A 21,024-nucleotide genomic window follows, 5' to 3' on the forward strand; every position below is an offset into this window, starting at 1 on the left:
TTTTAATGTGCATATGTCAGCCTCTAACTATCTTGCTGTGTCTTCATATGTCCCGGACTGTTGTGTAGGTGCACTATAAAAACAACCCAAACCAACTGCTCTGCCAGCACTGGTCTCCTGAGCATGGTAGATGGTCCTGCAGTGGTCTTGGGTTGCTCTGGTGATGCAGCCTCTCAGTGATTTCAAAGCACTGGGAGCCACTAAGCACACAAAGCAAACGTGCTAAAAAGTGAACAGCTTTGGTTTTGTAAAGCAAAAAAAAAAATCCTCAGACTTCCCGCTTATGTAAATACACACCCAACAAGTACAGAATGGGCAGGAGCAGAACACATTTCCTTACGCAAAGAACAGACACTGCGTGTGCAGCAGCTGTGAAAGCCTCACTTACACTAAGGAAACAAGCACAGCACTGGGGGCAGCAGCATGGACTTCCAGGCATGCGTATATTGTTAAAGTAAACTTGGCAGCAGCTTCCCTCACACACAGAAAAGAGTTACATTGTCTTGGCAGCAGTGGTGAAAGATTCCTTACCATTTTTTTGCACAAGCGCTCACACACACACACACACACACAGACGAAGAGCACTGACCGCACTGCAACTTTCCCTCGCTCAGAACCGGTAGTACCAGCGGAGCCTTCCCTAAGGCACAAAGATACAGCGCTGAGTGGCGGCACCCTCATCTCACACAGCGCAGGCAGCAATACTGCAAGCTGAATGCACACACTGTGGGCTGACTGCTGTGGCACTGCTGGAGAGATGGAACAAAGAGGGGGATTGGGGTTTGAAAAGAAAGATCTTGTAGGGGTAGGCGGTACAGGATATAGTAGGGGTAGGTGGGTCAAGATATAACTGGGGTAGGCAGTACAGGATATACCGGGTTAGGCAGTACAGGGCTATAGTAGGGGTAGGCAGTACAAGATATAACAGGGGTAAGTGGTACAGGATATAACATGGGTAGGCGGTACAGGATATAGTAGGGGTAGGCAGTACAAGTTATAAAAGGGGTAGGCGGTACAGGATATAGTAGGGGTAGGCGGTACAAGACATAACAATGGTAGGCAGTACGGGATATACCGGGTTAGGCAGTACAGGGTTATAGTAGGGGTGGGCAGTACAAGATATAACAGGGGTAAGTGGTACAGGATATAACATGGGTAGGCGGTACAGGATATAATAAGGGTAGGCAGTACAAGATATAAAAGGGGTAGGCGGTACAGGATATAAAAGGGGTAGGCGGTACAGGATATAATAAGGGTAGGCAGTACAAGATATAACAGGGGTAAGTGGTAAAGGATGTAACATGGGTAGGCGGTACACAATATAGTAGGGGTAGGTGGCACAAGATATAAAAGGGGTAGGCGGTACAGGATATAGTAGGGGTAGGCAGTACAAGATATAACAGGGGTAGGCAGTACAGGATATAGTAGGGGTAGGCGGTACAAGATATAACAGGGGTAGGCGTTACAGGATACAGTAGGGGTAGGCGGTACAAGATATAACAGGGGTAGGCAGTACAGGATATAGATGGGGTAGGCAGTACAGGATATAGTAGGGGTAGGCGGTACAAGATATAACAGGGGTAGGCGGTACAGGTTACTCGAATGCCACGACTGTGCAAAGGAGGAATAAGATAGCGACTGGCACCGGAGGGGTGCAATGCAACTGCTGGAGGGCGTAGGTCCTGGGTTGGGGAGGCAGAGCACCATGGAGGGGTAACCAAAGTTGCACAAAAACAGAAACTGTTGTGGGGATTCAATCATCCCTGTAGCACAGAATCCTTACTGGCAGCTTCCCTGAAGCAAACAGTACATGTATAGCACTAACATGTAGTGCAAGCTTCCCTCACACGGAACAGGTAAAGGCTGATGGTTCACATGTGTGGTGGGAAGAAGGAGACATGTCAATGTCTCGTAGGGGCAGAAGTGCTGCTGCACCACTCCTTCAACTTCTGCCAACCTCGCCAGCTTGACCAGCTTTGACTGCAGGAGGACCAGCGTGCCATGCTCATATCAACGTGTAATGTGGTATTTTGCACGGTAGAAGCACTCTGCGTGCAGACACATGATGTGAAGCTTCATGCTACTTCCTGCCACAAGCCTCACTCTTACAGTATTCATGTTTCCTCGCACGAATGCTGTAGCACCCTGAGATGAAACTAGAGTCAGGAGAAAACATAGTGACCACTGTGCATCACATAGTAGGGTTATCATTTTTATTTCCTTTTTCAGACTCGCAATAAAACTATATCATTACAGGCGGGCACACCCATTTCAGAAAGAAATTAAAAAGCAAAGAAAGGGGGGGGGGGGATGAGCAATCCCTCTACTCCCAACATTCCATTTCGCTCCCTTCTCAACACCCAGGTTCCTCACTTCTCTGCTTTTTCTGCACACCCATGTTACCTCTTATGTTTATTCTATGGTCAGGTCTCTGCTACATTGGATACTCCCCCCCAGCCGGTACACATTTACGGAGTCTCATCTTTCCTCTTTTAAAAGGCTCAGCACACTCAGTCTATTTGGACAAGTGAAACCAATGCAATATTTATTGAGGAGGCAGACGCTGGTCCCCAGATTTTCCAAAATGTGTGTTCTCAGTCCCCGGCACCATATGCCAGTTTTTCATAACCCTGAGTTGCCACAGCCTTTACATTTACAATTCCTGTAAACTGAAGCCATGCTTCTTCGGGAAGCACCACAAATGAGCAAACATTAAAGAACACAGTGAGTGAAAAAACACCACTGTAGGGAGCTTATTTCTTTGACTGATGCACCATCTAGGACCCAAGGCTCCAACTTTTACTGATCTCCCCAACTCTGACGAGTTCCTTGGGAGCTGTAGCATTCCATTCCGTGCTTTTGCTGACAACCCCTCCATCAAAGACCACATTTGCATACTTAGCACCCGATTATCATCCCCTGCCCACTTGCTGCCAATGAGAAGCATGTTTCAAAAAGGAAGAATTTTACATCCAAACCACTTCTGGTGCTCCCCGGACACCTATGCACACCTCCCCGTGAAGCCCTCCCTTGTCCTTCAGCTGAGGTGGCCTCTAAAGCCATTGGTAGTGTGAGGTTGAAGACCAGTGTCCGCAACACCTCTGTCATAGAAAGGTGGCTGACCCAGAGTATCTTTCATTAAGCTAGAACCATCTCAATGTACCTTAGTATCCTTCAGCTGAGAATATCTTCTCACCAGCAAGTCTTACAGGTATTGTAGGGAGCTAAGGTGGCAACACTAGGCAAGAACTCATCCACAGAATCTTCCTCTGCATTGTTTGCAGGGAGTTTGCACTCGTGGGGGAACCTTGGAGTTTACAGTTTATGAGACAATGCATCTGATAATATTGAGTATTCAAAGGGAGTGAGGTCTAAGCCCTGCAAACGACTAGTTTGTAAAGCAAAACTAAAAACCATATTCTGCGTACAATTTGCCTCATCACACCACTCACTCCTACAGCGATTAGCCAAAGCCTTTCTTCTGCGCGTACTCGAGTCTTAACACAAGTGTTAGAGGCCCCGGCTTGCCTTTTAGGTGGATGATCCTTCGTGACATGTATGGCAACTCCTCTGGAAGTAGCAACATCCGGTTTAACTATTAGTTTAAGTATTGTATTTAGTGCCAAAATGCCCCATTGTGGCTGCTTCTGAGCACACAATGCAGAACAGAGTGTCTCTGTCTCTTCACTAGGGATATGAAACATGTGCAGTGCTGGGCTGGGTGTACTTAACAGGGACCAATGCACCTTTATTCAAATTTTAAAATGTGTACCAGCAGGATACAACTTGGATAAAGTGGTTATCTAGCGAGGACAGAGCAGACTCCATCTTAGAGAACAAAAGGTTAAAAGTGATTCTATAAGGGCCATACTGCACTATAAGTAATGGTAAAGTTGTTTCAAACCCCTACATCTTTCAGCTTATAATTCTCCTCCAAAATAATATAATTTCATGTGTTCTCCACTGGTTCCAAGTATCACCTCATCAATGTGCACCTAAGAATAATGCTAGTTCAGTGACTTAAATTACTTTTGCCCCAGAGTGCATGACTTTGGTTTTGGTGCCATTTGTGGGAACACCTATGTTCTTACTATACGCAAATACGACGTGGAGCCTCGTGTATATCTGGTTTAGGAAAGCGACATCTGCACAAATAACAGAAGGCCGGTCTTCATGGGAAAAGGCTTAAATGATTCAATGTTTAAGCAACAGAGAGTCATAGAAGATGAAGAGGGGGTGGGGAATAAGTTCCCTTATTGATCAAAGTCTTTCTGTCAAGAGCCACAGTGACCAGATACAGACTCTTGGGTGATGAAGAGAGAGGATGGAAGAAATGCTCTCTGAGCCACTCCATGCGGAGAGCATTTGCTGTCAAGAGCCTCATAATCTTCTACTGGTGGGAGGTGGGTTTTGCTGCACCACACTTCCATAGCTTGGGATCCAGCTGCCAAAGTGTTCCAAGTGGCTTGGAGCATTGCTTCTCTTCACCGAACACATTCAGCTCAGTGTTCGAAGCGGGCAGCAGGATCGTATTTTTGGCTCTGTTAAACTCAGAATCCCAAAGTAATGAAAGGTTAACCCGGCATTGACTCTCTTGGCTAAACAGAAAGCCAGAATTAAAATAATAAGACGGAGGAGCCAAACCTAAATATGCAAGGAGACTTTAACTGGAGGAGCCAAACCTAAATATGCAGGGAGACTTTAACTGACCACGGTACAGGATATGGAAAAAGTGGAATTCCCACTTGTGCACAATTTCATTAAGACTTTCCTTCCATGTAACAGCTGTTGCTTGCTGGATGCGTCTTAGAGCTGGGGGGAGAGGATGCGTGCATGAATGCCTGTGAAAGATGGGAGGGAGGTACGAAGGGATGCAGAGTACAACCACATTTGCTGAGGGGCTCCCAGCTGTGGAACAACATCTGAAAAACACGTAATCCACCCTGGCAAATTGCCATTTCATCGAAAGCCACAAACTGTAACCCAACACACTGAATGCGGCAAGGGTCTCTGCCGAGTTAGCAGTAATGCGTTTTCCTATGCAACTAGAGAAATCCCTATTAATGAGTTCTACGTCACTGCCTGCATGAATATTAAAAATAGGAAAACCACAGACAACAGATGGAATTGTTTTAATAGAAGTGCGAGCTTTCTCTGCTGTCACTTGGATTTCTCAAATGCCTTGGACGGAATCCGCAGAATGATCCTGATGTCATGGCTTTGAAAGGTCTTGCAAGAGCATTTACAGAGTTCACAGGGAACTTCTCATGAGTGGGACAATCCATGTTCTATGCGGGGGGATAGAATAAACTATTGAATGCTACTAAAATGCACAAAGCGGATGGATTTACCTCTTTGCCATTCAGCCAGGGTATAGAGTACACCCATCTTGCTAGAGGAGAAGAGTCTTCTGCATGAGGATAACGTCAGGAGGGCAAACACATTTATTCAAACACAGGAAGCCCCAGTTATGATCGCTGAACATAAAATCCACAGCCTCCTTTGAGGAGAGGTGAATGTGTACAGCATCCAGAAGTGAGACCGATGTCAACACGCAGCCTTTCCCTATCAGGAATTTTCCTTATAGTTATAGTAAAAACACTGATCAATTTGGCTGTGCGAGAAACAGGTTGTGCAACTGGGCTGAGAAGAAGGCAAGTCCCCTACTTATAGCCAGGGGCACTGGAATTATGCTGCCAGAAATTGCACTTAATGCAGCGCATTCCGGCCCAATATTGTTTTGCTATTTGATCATTTTAGCACATCATTACTGTCGGGGAAAGTTTCACCTCAGCAGTGTCACACCTGATTATAGAAGGCTGACCAGTTAACCTTGGCAAATGGTCTCCCTCTGCGCAGCACCACGTGCAGCGCTTCATTTTCTTTTTAAGGACCTTTTTATTCATTCAGGACAGAAACAATTTTTTTGGTTGATATCTGCAATTTTCTGTGCGGTAAATCCATAATGAATCCTAAAATGCTGCAGAATCGCATAATTCCAGTAGGCCTGCTTACAGTCCAGGAGGCCTAGCCGGCGATTAAGAGATAGAATGGGGCGGTAGTGAGTGTTGGATGGTGGGAGGGGCACTTTGCAAGCTTTTCTCTTCTAGGGCAAAATAAGGCGCACATGACCCACAAGGGTTCCCATCAATTTAGAGATGCCTGGGGTCTTCGAAGAGTTATACTTCATTTAGAGTAAGTACCACTCTCTGAACGTTTGGAACAGATGAGAGGTAAACCCTGGGAACCTGGATTTCAAGTCAGCTAGAGGGAAAATCCTTTTTGTTCTGATTGGCATGGGGTGGACTAAAGAGTACCCCTCCACATAGGACAGCGGTGTTTGCCAAGGAGAGAATGTACGCTGCCTAACTGCCCTTTCCAGGACAACTGCCACCATGGAAGACTGAAGCGACTTTTTCCCCTACATGGATAAAATGTCGTCAAAGGAGGAGGAATGACCACTATCTGACACAGGTATTACAGTGCTATCGCTTATTGAATCCAGAAAATCTTCCATTTTAGGAAAGAATAGTCACAGATTACCCATAGAACAAACGATGCAGGATATCTTGATTGTACAGGTTTAGAAGTTACTCACCAAAGAGAAAATAAATAAAAAAAATATTCAATCGTGCAAAGAAAGGTAGCTGCTGGGCGTATTATCACTCACAATGAAATCCATAGTTATGTACATTTTTAACATGAAAACACTAATGGGACAGACAATATCATATCGTGTTACGTTGACGTTTCTAGCAGAAAGCACTAACTACAATGAAACAGGAAAGACAAACGGGAAAACATTTGTCCACTGTGCAAGAAGCAGAAGGCTCTAACCCGAACAATGCCAAAGTTCTGTCATCAAATAAGATGTTTGCATATTATCAGCTAAAATGTTAGGAAATCTATATTGGATAGCCATAATTAATCTAAAGACAAATATATCCAATACTACACTGGTGCAAACAGATGTCTGCATACTATGAATCAAAGACTGGTGTCTAATGGAAGCAATTTTCAAGCAGTTTTATCATTGGACCGACCATAACCTTAAACAATTTACAGCCTTCCATTTGTTAAGATAAATCCTACAATGAGAAATAAAAATCAATTGTGGTTTTAGATTACTGTGAAAGTAAGTATCCTTCAAAACTATGCACAGTTTAGAGCCCATTCGAGAATCTAAATACTCACAGGTTCCTCAAATTTGGTCTACGTGCTGACAAATGATCTTGGAAGTTACTCTCTGTGCATCTGTTTTGAAAACAGTTTGCGTCGCTACAGAAGAAACTGAATACGTACATAGTTGGATAGGTTCAAAATATGTTTTTAACTAATACCATTGTGACTTTTGGCACAGCAGAGAGTACTAGGTAACTTGACTGGACCTGCTTCTAGTGCTCCAGTGCAATGGATTAAATGGAGGAGAAATCCAATGATGCTGTTAATTAAAAGTATTAGCTTTTTTAAATGTATTTGTATGTAAACTGTGACAACAAGAAATGCTGTGATGCATTACATCGTAGGCAGCGGAATTTATGCTAATAATTTATTTGAGATTTTAATTGGCGATCACCAGATCAAGTAAGTTAAACTATAAACTTTGCATTAAGAACACACAAGGCAACATAGAATAAGCATAGCTAAAAAAAATTTAAAGTACTAAAGGTGGGACGACATGGAGACGGATATGCGTATATGGCGTAACATTCTGAGATAACAAATTCTAAATATTTCTGGGAAAACAAAGGAAGGGGTTCTAACACAAGGATCAGGCTCTAGTTGGCTTCCTCCAAACACAGATCTTCCATCTACCATGTAAATACAGAGGGGAAGAGTTCAGATGCAACGTCAGAATTATTTAGGAGGAAGGAGGATAAGAATATGAATAAAAAAATCTTAACGGTGTGTGTGTAGATACACACACACACACATCAGACGTATCATTGGGAGCTAGTGTCGGAGCACAGGAAATGAACACAATATGAATGCAATATACTATACTATTTATTATATTTATATGGAGTCTGTACTCAAGAGACCAGGGTTAAGAGTAATCTAAGTTATCCAAGTTGTATGCGTTGATGAGACAAATAATGCCTTTTAACTAGTGCAGCAGAATACCATTTGACGGCCCCAACAGTTTGTGGAAAAATGGTCACAGTTCAATCAGGCAGCCATCAGGCTTCATTGTACCAAACCAAAACCTAACAGATAGGTCTTGAGAAATAGAAACCAGAGGTGGAATAAAAGAGACAAATGAACAGTGGGCAATGGATTACATACAGTAAAGGCCGTAACATGGCATAGAGGCCAGCCATCAAGCATTTTCCTGAAAACACCCATTTTAGAACAGCCCAATCAATCGGCAACCCCTTGTAGCTTGATTTCCTAGCAGGACCATGGCCCACCCCAACATATAAAGAATTTAATGAAGACGTTTTATCATTGATTTTTTAACATGGCGAAAGAGCACTCAGTTGGCAAGATGCTCCAAAGTCATGATTTACACAGATCAGTAATTGACATGATTGACACGTGGAGATGAAATGATCTATCCACAATCATGCACCAATTAGTGCAGTGCGAAAGCTAGGTGTCCTCTTCTGTAACCTGGTCAGTGGATTAGACTGCTGCCGGCCCAAACAATAGGTCTTCATTTCCTTGCATCAGTAGACCCACAAAAGGTTCAGTTGACGGTTCACCAGGTTAATCGTCCTCAATATCTCATAAGTTTTGGCATTTTGCAATTTTGGAATTTGGTGTCTTTGGCCACGTCTCAGGAAGTGAGGGAAGAGCATCACATCCTTTGCTACAAGCTGGGAGGGATCATCAAGGTGACTTCCTCAAAGTACGAATCGTCTGTTGGACCCCCACAGCAAACCAAGCCAGTTGCAACAGTTTAACCAGAAGTCCCAGTAACCCAGGAGATGTTTGGAAGTGTCACTTGAATATTACAACCACAAACCCGTTGCCGCTTACAAAGATAATAAATGACTCGTCTTGGGCCCAATCTAGCAGCTCTGCAACACTGTAATCACTGGTGTGAATACTTTTGAGACTCATTACTTTATCTCCAGGTGTTACTGCTTTAAGTCCCTGGTTTTATTATTACTTCCTGGACTTTTATCGTGCTCATCTGCACATTCTCCTTGTCAAGACTGGCTGTTGACAGCATATTTACTTTCTTATAAAGTGGCAGGGCAAGTTACTTCTACAGAGAGAGGCTAAAAAAGCACATTTGTCTTTTCAGCTATTCCTCATGCCATAACTGATTGGGTCCCTACTGCAGGGGGAGGTGCTCTTCGGTCGTCTCACTTTCCCACCACTGGGAAGACTGCAGTGAGGGCTCCATCTTGTGGGATAGGGATGCACTGCTGATTCTTGATGAGAAAGTTAAGTGCCAGGAGTCCAGCTGGTGTGAAATCAGGTCTCAAGGTAGCACCTTAACCACTAAGCCACATCTAGCAGGCACACTTGACTACCACCATTACGAGATATATTTTTGGATAGATGCTATGAACAGCGCAAGACTAGGCAGAATACATCTGTTGTGGTATGGTCTATGCACAGACATCCTGCAAACAGTGGTATGTGCTACAAGTAAATAATAAGTGATGATGGCCGGGTTATCTACCAGGATTGCTTTTAAAATGTCTGGGCACATAAGAATCCAATGTGCAACTTAATTTCATAAGAGTTGGTTGCGAAGAGACCCAAGGCTGTTGCATGAAGTCCCATGGACTATAAATGATGGTTCATTTCTTTCCAAAAACAGTGAAGGGGGAAGCATCAAAAGCTGCCCAATAAAGGCTATGTGCATGCATCGCTTGTCAGCAAGTCAGAATCTTCAGAAATGGTTAAGTGGCATAATGGCAAAAACTCAGTTACTATACAGCGCTGATCTATATATGACTGGTGAAGAGTACAGACTATGAAACCACCCTCATCATTAAATCCTGTAATCTACGTGTAATGTGTATATTTATATATATATATAGCCAGTCAATTTAGACACGACAAAGATTAGACTGGAGTGTAGGTGTCGCCTCCGGCGTTATCGGACCTGGAGGCCTTTTTATACATTCTCAGCTTATATCACTACTCCTACACTGGATAAGATACACAATAGACTGCTACTCACAGCTTAACTTCCTTTTTCAAATGCCTTTTCTAAAAGGTTTAAAGAACACCTCTGGAGAGCAACAACTTCTACAACTGTGCTTAATCAGTCAACAGTGGGAGGATCATCACAAATCCTTTTGGAACTGGATGACTTTTATCAGGGATCCACTAACTTGGGTTAGGCTCCTCGTCCTGTGTAAGAAATATGTCAACAATATCAGGAAACAAAAACTAGGTTAATGCTTGAAAAGCCAGACCTGCCGCATTGTTTTTAAAAGTCTAATCTCAGGGTGGGTCCAACACAGCCATGGAGGAGCAACAACGGATCATACGATTAGCAGTGCCTCGCGCTCCTTGTAATGCTTGACGCTTGCATGCGTTGCTTTATGCTCTTTTTGATGCTCGGTCACTTAGGCGGATACTGTGGGACACGGACAACCTTTGTCCCTTCTCTTCTGTTTCATCTCTACAGCGGCTCCATGTTGCTCCACTGCTTTTCAAGCAAAAACTGTTCCAGATGTAACAGGTCGTCCACTCTAACATGGGTCTGAGCAGGGTACGTGCTTAGAAATGCCCAGAGTAATACATTTCAGCTTCGGGGCACATGTATGAAGTATGAGGAGTAACCCAGTGCTACATTTTAAAAAATAGTAAGTTTTACTTTACCAGAAAGGAAATGTTTAAATAAGCTTTTCTTTACTACCAACTTAATGGAATGTTGTTGTACTTATTTCAACGCTTGTTAACTGCAGACATTTAAAAAATGCATCAGAATTCGGTACCAAAATTTCCTGTTCCCCCTGTTCAATTTTAAGCTAAAAAAAGAAAAAAAACTTTGCAGGGCCCGATACATTGACGTGCAAGTAAGTCTATGACTAATTCAGCTGAAACAGCCCAGAATACAGAAATCCAAGCTAATTATAAAGAACCTCATTAATGCATACAGAAACATTCTGCCGCAGAAGCCATTCTGGTCTGTGGGGACATGTATTCCGCAAAGGCTGCACATTTCCTCCGGAGCAGCTGTGTGAGGCCCTCTGTCGTGTGCCTCTATTTGCTCTCTGTTTTCAAACCGCTGGATGGATTAGCTCAGAGTAATGCTCAGCACAGCAGCCTGGCGAAAATGGGAACATTCCGCCTCGACTGCAGATCCCTAGAACCCACGCCCACGCGGCCTGGAGCTAAGTGCAAATACGGAACATTTCTTTAGGCAATATCTTGCCTGCAACTACCTCGTTTTTTAGCCTAAAGAGTTCTTTTGAATGACACTCCTACATTTGGACGAGAGCACAGAGCATCATTCAAAGCCAACAACCCCCTCCTTGGCAGGCTCTAAGGAGAAATGTCTACTCTATCGCTCATCTATGGATTTAAAACTTAACTGGGTAATTCATCAGGAGCCAGGGAAATAGGCCAAGTGTAAGAAGTAATAGGGTAATTGGGAGTTGGGCAGAGCACTTGTTTTTAGTGGTTTGATAGATTACCGCGGATCGCCCACAGGCCGGTGGTGTGGTGGTGTTGATAGTCAAGGCACTACTGAAAGAAACATTCCACGACTAACCAAGCCCACAGTTCTGCAGGGGAAAAGCTAGAAATGCTTCCACCAATACACGAGCAGCGTAAGCTATAACAGAACAGGCTGGAATGAGAGAACAGTGTTTTTATACCTTCAGAGGAAGGACTGGCATACTATGCGTCACTTACGCCCTTTATGGAAGGAATTAGCTATCCAAGGGGACAGATATTATACAAACATAGGTGGCTGAGGGTTACTGAAAATTTCAATAACTGATAAAGCAAAGAATGACCATGAATGTAAACAATACATCAGTGACAGACACCTGGCATGGTACTTTTTTTTTTTATAAACAATTTTTATTGGTTTTTGAAGGGAACAACAAGTCACATAGTCAGACCAAGAAACACACCATACTGTGACAATTACAATTAACATCAAGCCCGTCATCGTATTCAATTCAGTGTATACAGGAATAAAGAAAAGTGTGAATTGCTGCGTGCTCATTCTACTCTAGCGTCCACGCTTAGTTCCAAACCATGTACCCCAAATTCTTACAGGTTTAGCCAGACAACCCCTAGCCTCATACGCAAGTTTTTCTTGTTGCGACACCAACCTAACCTGCGCCGCCACAGTATCCTCGATGGTGCCCTGGGGGCCTTCCAATGTGCAGCATTATCTCTTTTAGCAACTACCACAGCAGTTCCCAACATAACCCTGTCCGCCCTGGAGCCCCCCACACCATCATCCACCCCCAAGAGGACCAGCAAAGGGGAGAGTTCCAGCGACGGTTCCAAAACATCCCACCGTTCAGCCACCTCCACCTCCCAATAAGGAGTGATGATAGGAAAGAACCACACCATGTGAATGAAATTTGCGGTTGCACAGGAACAACAGTAGCAGGTAGGGTCGGTCACTAGGCCTGCACGAAACAGCCTGGTTGGAGTCAAATATGCACAGTGCAGAAAACAGGTTTGCACCAAACGAAGCCTGTATGACACCACAATCACTCTGTGGGCCATCAGCACATTGTACCCATCATCCTCCTGCAGAGGCCCTATCCATTACTCCCAATGAGTCTTGAGGACGTCTAACGATCCAGGGGCATTAAAGACCAAGGTACGGTAGATCTGGGAGATTCCACCCCCCTTCCCAGGCCCCCATCAGTATCTTGACCTCTATGGGGCTGAACTCTGGGATGGTCATGCCCGATGGTATGTGGGCTCTCAGGGCGTGTCGCATCTGTAGGAATTTATGAAACTGGGCAGTTGAGAGTGTATAGGTCTGTTGAAGATCTTGGAAGGAGACCAAATGTGAGCCTGCCCAAATATCACCCAGAAGTGTGATACCTATGGTTAAACAGTGAGCAAACCCTTCAAGCAATACCACCTCTCCCAAACATGTGCCAATCCATAGTGGAGTATGTTGAGTGAGTTTCTTTCACCACCCTGTATGTTTCTGGGCCGCCCTCCAACTTGGGAATATCAGGTGGGTCACTTCCGGTTTCGTGCTCGGTATGGTAGTACTGTAGAGTAACGCCATTATGCGGGGATACCCCAGCGTACTAATTTCCTGCCTGTATGCCGGATCCGGCCATTCCCGGTCAACCAATCTTTAATGACCAAGAGATGTGTGGCCAAGTAATACAAGCATAAGTTAAGCAGTCCAAGACCTCCTTCATACAGAGTGCGCTGACAAGTGGGAAAGGCCAAGCAGGCCCTGGAGTTGTGCCAAAGGAAGAAGATGGCAAGTGAGTCCATTTCTCTGAACCAATGACGAGGGATACCTTGGAGAAGGTATAGGAATCTAGGTAAAAACATTGTTTTATACAAGGCGATCCTCTCCATGACATTTAGGGGCAGTGTCTGCCACTTCTTAAGATCTTCTGTGATCTTGCGAGTAAAAGGGGTAATGTTCAAAGACCATGTCACCTCGGGAATAAGAGCCACCTGTATGCACAGGTAGCCAAAACTGAGGCGACGGATTGGTATGTTAGTTTGCCAATCAAAGCAGTCTTGTGTGGGCGCCAGCGGTACCAAAACAGACTTGGCAGGTTTAACGAGCAGGCCAGTAGCCTAGAACAAGTCAAGTAAACTTAGAAAAACCTGGTCAATGAAGACTTCCCTGTTGTTCAAGGTCATTGCACAGAGAAGCTTTGTTTTAGCAATGATGGGTTAAGCAAGTCTAAAAGCTTGATGAATGTGGCCAATACTGTTGCGGTACCACAGCATAAACTGAAAACATCTATAGAACATATGAATACACTCCAGAAAATTACATTCTCATATTTCAGGCTTGAACTCGTTTTGCTAGTAGTGTGTCCTTCCATGTTACAAACAAAAAATGGTTTCAGACACTTGGAAACCAACAAAGGTGTGCACCCATGCAAACATACAACTCTCAACTCTGGGTTGTTCTTCAAAACAGACGTTCCCTACGTGCAATTAGTGACGGCAATGGAATTAAACCATTGCCTTACAGAGAAGTGTTCTGCAATGTAGGGAGCAGACCTGTCAGATCCTTCTAAACCTACTACGCTCAAAGCATAGTTTAAAGCCACATGCAGCATTTCTGTGTACAGACCAATGTCTGACCGTTCTCTTGGGACCATGAATATTCACAGTGGACTAACCACCCAAGAGTGAGGTTACAGAGTCTGAAGGTTTGGGACTGTCACCAATCGCCACACCCAACCCCCAGGCTAGATAAGATGGTTGGGACCTTTTCACATTGCACGTGGTGCAACAGTGTGACGCAGTGCTCAGAACTGGTACAAGTATACGATAACCATTCCCACCAGGTGACTAGGGGATGCTCATATTTGAGACTGGGGCCATTATTCCTTTTCTTTCTCTACAAATTGGTGCGTTTTTTGACTGAATTTATATTCAAAATACAGCTAGGTCACACAGCACAGCTATCTTGTATTAGGACTCACTTCCTCAGTTCAAATACCAGTGTAGCCCATGCTGCGTGTGTAAATATTTTGAAAATATTCCTGTGGACAGATCCTGGTGGTGGATTGTGCAATAAAATACCTCAAATGAATAAAAATCATACACAGGGAAATCGTTACGTTGCTTCACAAACAGCCAAATTCTCGTATATCGCAGCCCAAGTAAACAAAACAGTGCAGTTCTAAAAGCTAAAAAACACAAACCAATATTAGATAGTTCGGGGAAGTCACCCGGCCCCTAAGAAGAAAAGCGCCTCAGACCTCCAGCTTGGTTGGATAAAGTGAGGTAGGCAAGAGAGGGATAGAAGGAAATCATAGCAGAAGCAGGGACAAGCGTAGAGGGGTATCACAAGAGGTGCTTCCGTGAACTACAGTGAATAACAAACAGTTGCCTATAGATATATAGTAAACTTGCGACTTTTGATTTTGATAAGGCCATGGCCACCCTTCCGATATGAACTGCTACAACAATTCTTCGTGTTATTTCAAAAGTCAGTAAAAGGAGTTTTGTATACACTTTACAAAAGAGACAATGTCAGTCCAACAACGCGATTGGTGAATTTCTTATAAGACCTAACTCGCATCTGGTGGAAATATCAGTTGGCCAGCAACAAATGCTTCCCTCCTGGATCCAGCTGCTGCATTGTAGGGGGGCGCAGGCTGAAACTATTTATATGCACTGACCTGCATTTGCTTTTTGGAAGTGGAAATTGGGGTAGAATGGTATATGTGGCTACAGTTAGTACTTTTTTCTACCCATTAGAGTAGCCCTAATTCTTTTTTCTTCAAGACATCGGCTGTAGGCCAATGCCCAAAGAATCTAATAAACTGAAATTTCAATCGCCAATTGTGGGAAAATAGACCCTGGATGAAAAGCACAGGTTGCTTATATTAAAGTTCATAAGAATAAATTGCGAAAGCAATTAAAGTTGTGGAGCGGGGACTGAAACGGCAGAGTACAGTGACAGAAAATAGGGAGTAGTAAAGGGCAAAACCAAAGACTTCAGGTGTGAGATAAAGCAAACACTGCAAGGAGTAGAGAATTAGGAAGAGGTGAGCTGCGATATAAGGGATTAGATTAGTAAGAATAGATGCATGGTTATAATACACATACCTGAATCTATTGGGACTGTCAAACAAGCCACTCACATCACATGTCACAAACCAAAAACATGGGTCAGAGATTACGTCATGACAATGACGTAGGAAAAATATTTTTGCATCAATTTTTTAGAGCAATGAAGAACTGTACATTGTCAAAGGCTGGGCAAGCAGGGGATGTTCTTCAATAGATTTGAATTCTTGTACATTGCGGACAAAACTTAAAGTAACCAAGACACGCCGTAGCAAAAGGGGTCACTGCTACCCAACTCAACATCACTCGTTTCATCCTCACCAGCTGGGTGAAAGGCTGAAACAGGTTTGCTAAAAGTGAAACCTGTGATTTAAAGAGATATCTTAGCAACACATCGCTTTACATTGTGCGCCAGAACCAGCATCAGACAGAAGAACATTTCTGGAGCTGTAGAGATCATTGTGTAAAGTTGTTCCCTCGTGGAACAGTTGCTAATGTTTGTTACGTTTGTTCTTTGTCACTTCATATTTCACAAACGGGGGTTCCTAAGGGGCTCTGAATGTAACTGCATGCTGGTAGGAACCTACACTTTCAGAACATTGCTGTGGCGAGTACAACTGTACTACCAAACGAAGAAATATTCATAACCTTTTTTAAGTATACACCCTTATTGTATCGACACTTCATGGAGGCATAGTTACACACATGCTGGGCGAAGGAAAACCAATGTTTGCTTCTAAACCACTCCCTCAGAAACCACACACCCTTTCAGCCCTCTGTTTACTGTGGCAAGCCCCGGGTGCCAGGGCTTTCATCTGGACCGGTTCAAGTTGCCTCCAGGGAGGACGCAGCAAAATGGAAAGACAATACGTTTTCCATGTGAACCCTGCACCTGTCATTTACAATCAATGTAATTTTCAAGCGTAGAGAAATTGTACTTCAAACTCAAGCAAGGCAAAGGGAACCTACTATTAACAAAGTTTCAAAATCACACACAAAAAACCAAAGCAGTGTAAGAACACGATCAGGTCTCAGTTCGAGGGCGGACTCTCCACCAGATTTGTTGTAATGGTTGGATCTATTGCAATCCGAAGACCAGGGTCATAAGCCCGACCCAACAGTCGAGCACACAGTGTGACCCTGAGCAACCACTACATGTTCCTCAATCTTAGCAGCCAAAATTGGAAGCGTTCAGAAAAGTCAAGTGCTGGTTTGGGGAAGGTTCACAGACAGGTCATGTACGCAGGTGCACCACTTACTTTCCGTTGGTGCACCTTGTACCGCTGTAGGAACACATTTGCCTCCTGGACACAACTGCGAGATACACAACGAAATGATAGGGGTCTCTTACCCGCTCCTGCACGGGGGGCTCCGGCTCCACCTCGGGGGGCGCCGCATCCTTGTACTGCTGAGGAGACTCGATGACCAGCTCCTTCTTCACGCTCCTGCTCATGGTCCTCGCCTGCATCCCGGCCAGAGAGGGGGGCCCTCAGGCTGCGGGAGGGGGGCCCAGATCCCGGATCTCCTTCCAGCAGCGACGGCGGCGATGGCGCGCTCCTCACCGCGCGCCCGGCAGTGTGGAGGCGAGGCGAGGCGGCGGGCGCCCTTCCCAGGCTCACCGGGCTGCAGAGTGCGCACCCGGGCAGGGTGGGAATGCATGACAGATGAGGGCCAGCCTCTGCTGCGGGGGGAGGATCCGCTTACAGCCACTAGTCCAGGAAGCAACCCAAACATGGCTCCGCGCGCCGCACCAGCAGCGCGCGCTCACCCTGCAAGCAGCCACGAGGGGCAGGCGCGTGGGAATATACCCCAGCACTTACCTAACAACCCACCTCCTCGCACACTGCTCACGAGACTGGCGATAATCGAAGACTGCATGCGCCCACAATACCAACTTTCCAAACTCTGCAAAACAGCACAGGCGGCTGGCCCACTCAACTATTGTTGCTTATGTTGGCCATAACGTGGTTTTTCTCAAAACAGTGTTGGAAGCAGATTCCTTTCCACACTGAAACACAGACAGAGCTGGGAAACAAGGGGCGAAAATATTTGGACAGGTGTTTTTTCAGTGCTCCACTTCAGAGGCAACGCCGCCACATCCAGTCTACTCATTTACCAGTTCTTGTACATACTGCAAGGAATTAAGGCAACAATAATATTACTAATGTTATATGTAGCACTTAATCTAGGGGTATGCGAACTGACAACCATTAGTGCTTTTTAATAGGGATGGGGCAAACCAGAGAGCTCGTTGGAAGAGCAGAGCCAGAAAAGTTTCAAGGCAGGGTCGGATTGGTAACGCGGGCACTCGGGAAATGCCGAAGGGCAGGTAGCCACGTTCTAGCTGTGGGCTGCATTTTTGGGCAGCCTGTGGGCTGTCTGTGCTTGTAGGATACCGCCAGCAGCCTAGTGGGTGCCTGAGTGGCCTTTCTAGAGGCAGATGGGCGGAGGTATATATCCCTCCCTTTCTCTCGCTGGGCCGGCCTATTAAAGTATGCTGGTTGAGCGGGGGCAGGGAGCCTGAGCAGAAGTGGTCTCACTTGCATTCATGTGTGGGTCAGCAGTGTGAACTAATCTGTGCTTTTTAAAAATCTAAATGAAGTTAATAAAATATGCCCCCCACCCCCTTTCTTTTCATAAACTACGCTGAAGCAGTGTTTTGCGGAGAGGCAATACGCAAATGTCAACCACTTTTTTTTGGGTGTGCCCGCCTATTTTTGATACCAATCCAATCCTGATTCAAGAGTGTAGTTTGGCTGTACGTGCCAAAACATGCGTCACTCCAGCAAAAATAATGAATTTAATGAATCCTGAAAGAGTGGTGGTCGCTACATCGTGGACTTATCAGCATCCCTTTGCGAGGGATACCTACATCACATGCACACTTCAATGTGATCTAGTGATTTGTTTCACAAGCGTAAGACCCAGTGACAACATTTTTAATTTCGACTTTCACAGTTGACCAAACTGTATGATCCAGAGCAAATGAATTTTACTCCTAAATACGGCAAATATCGCATTAACCTAATACGGGAGCAGTTAACAATTGGATTAGCACTATAAATACCATACAGAAAGACATACATGCCAACATTTAAAAAAAAAAAAAAAAAAAGGCAAGTGACAGATTAAATTAAAAAAAAATAGTCGGGTGAATGTATTATTTTCAATTGTCTTCTATTTGGGGCCTGAATCGGGTCTATTGGCATGGGGAACAGCCATTTCAACACGTTTTTACCAGGCTTTGCAATTACATCGCATGCGTTACAACGAATGCGATGTTACAACGCGTGGTAAAAACCACGCATACCATTACATCGCATGCGCTTTTACAACGCATGCCATGTAATGGCTATCCACGTCGTTGTGAGGAAACTGAGGCTGTTTCCTCACAACGACGTGGACCTCTGACGACGCAGGAAGAAAGGAACCGGGAGCAGAGACGGCGACGCTGGAACCACGAGGAAAGAGGTAAGGCTGATTGTGCTTGGGGTGGGGGTAGTGGTTTGGGGTGGGAGTAGTGTGGGTAGTGTAGTAGTGTTTTAGGGTACTGTAGGGGTGGGAGTAGTGTGGGTAGTGTTGCAGTGTAGTATTGTTTTAGGGTTTAGGGTAGTGTAGGGCTGGGAGTAGTGTGGGTAGTGTAGTAGTATTTTAGGGTTAGGGGTAGTGTAGGGGTGGGAGTAGTGTGTTGTGTAGGTGTAGGGTTGTCACTTACCTTGCATACATTTACCACGAGTATAGCTTTACCACACATGCCTTTGCGTTGTAATGGCATGCATGGTAAAGGCATACTTGTGGTAAAAGTATGCGATGTAATGGCATGCGATGTCATTGACATCGCGTAGTAATACCCGTGTTGTAATGGCACGCGTGGTATTAGTAATGACATACATTCATTGGCATGTATGGTACTTGCAAGTGTGCTGCTGCAGGATCAGTTAACTGAAATGCAAACATAGGTTCTTTCCCCTAATTGTCAGGAGCACAGAGAAAGCTCTATGGCAGGCAGAGAGAGCGTGACAAACATGTTGTGCCACTGGCCTGCCAGAGCAGGCTACTGCACTGCATACTCCGAAACACAAAAGACCGGTCCCTGTTGGATGAAGCCCGCAGAGCAGTTGGGTTTTTGCAAACAGGAATCAGAAGGCAGGAGACTAGTCTTGAAATTGGTAGTCTCTGCTTATATGGAAAGAAGACATTGACATTGCATACACACACATACGTACAGATATCCTCCTCGCAATCCCTTTGGACAAAGGTCAATCACTGGCACACATATACTGAAGCACTCACACAGACGCAAATACGGAACTACCACATCCATAGATGTCTTTACAGACTCCCACCTTCACTACTCATACACACCACGCTCTCACTTTATCTGCCTATCCTACTCTGTGTCTTGCTTTCTTTCTCTTGATGCTGCCCACTCACAATGTGTCTCTTCTATGCACTTTTGACACCAAGAGACATGTAAAACCTTCACCCAAGGACAGTTTTTACTTGTTACTTGACGGAATACTTTGTTTCTCACAGAAAGAATAGGTTTGGCGTGGTATGTTGGCAGAGGGGCCGAATCCCATGACCTGACCAACCTGCCGCACTTGACTTTGGGTCTATGGAGTCGGGCATCCAAGTCTACTACACATTACTTAATGTTGTTACCTCGTGTAACAGAAGATACCGATGTTCTCAAGTCCTCTCACCTAATGTTTGCCATCATAGATGCGTACAATCTCCCAGAGCCTTCTACAAGAAAACGTAACGTGTCATTTAAATACGGAGGCAAGTGAGCACTTATTGAACTTGCCTGAGCCCACTGCAAAAGTACACACCATGACCAACATCTGTGAAAACACCACTGCCCGGCTTGAACTCAATCTCTGCATCAGAAACTCTGCTACCACCTACTTCAAGGAGCTCCATTGGCGACCTGTAAAACATTGTTCTATCTTCAAATTTCTGCCTTATCCAAAGAGACCTTCTCAATTTTGGTACTATTTACCTCCGGTATAAATTTTGACTATACCACCCGAATGCACTCTTCGAACCTCCGCCTCTCTAACGTCTTTAATTCCACGGGTCAGGAGTTACTGAAGGGCAGATGCTCTTTTATTCCCTTTTGAGAGCTAAATCTTGGATTTCTCTGCTGATATCCATCAGGAATATTTCTTGCCCTTCTCAATTCAAGGAAAAGCTCAAGACTCTACTCTCTCACTAGTGCTGCTCTGGTCTTTCTGCCGTGGCTAACCCTCTAGTGCCAGGAAGCCCTTGGGGGTATTTCTTGCATTATATAAATATTGCTAACGTGACAAAACATAACGTAATTGGAAGATTACCCAACATAACTAC

General features: G+C 44.7%; 1 protein-coding gene across 8 annotated transcripts in view; it reads right to left on the reverse strand.

Moving 5' to 3' along the window:
* The window catches only part of DOCK9 (dedicator of cytokinesis 9), a 1,069,784-nt gene that overhangs the window by 825,567 nt on the left and 223,193 nt on the right, over window positions 1–21,024 (reverse strand). For 2 of the 8 annotated variants that reach the window (XM_085622121.1, XM_085622118.1), the window contains exon 1: window positions 17,024–17,304. The exons of the other annotated variants lie outside the window; for them this stretch is intronic. In XM_085622121.1, coding sequence (XP_085478247.1) covers window positions 17,024–17,140 — 117 coding nt within the window. In that variant the 5' untranslated portion in view covers window positions 17,141–17,304. Of the gene's footprint in view, window positions 1–17,023; window positions 17,305–21,024 lie in introns of those variants that run through there. 8 annotated transcript variants of the gene reach the window in all.

Source organism: Triturus cristatus, chromosome 8, assembly GCF_964204655.1.
Source record: "Triturus cristatus chromosome 8, aTriCri1.1, whole genome shotgun sequence".
Taxonomy (NCBI): Eukaryota; Metazoa; Chordata; class Amphibia; order Caudata; family Salamandridae; genus Triturus; species Triturus cristatus.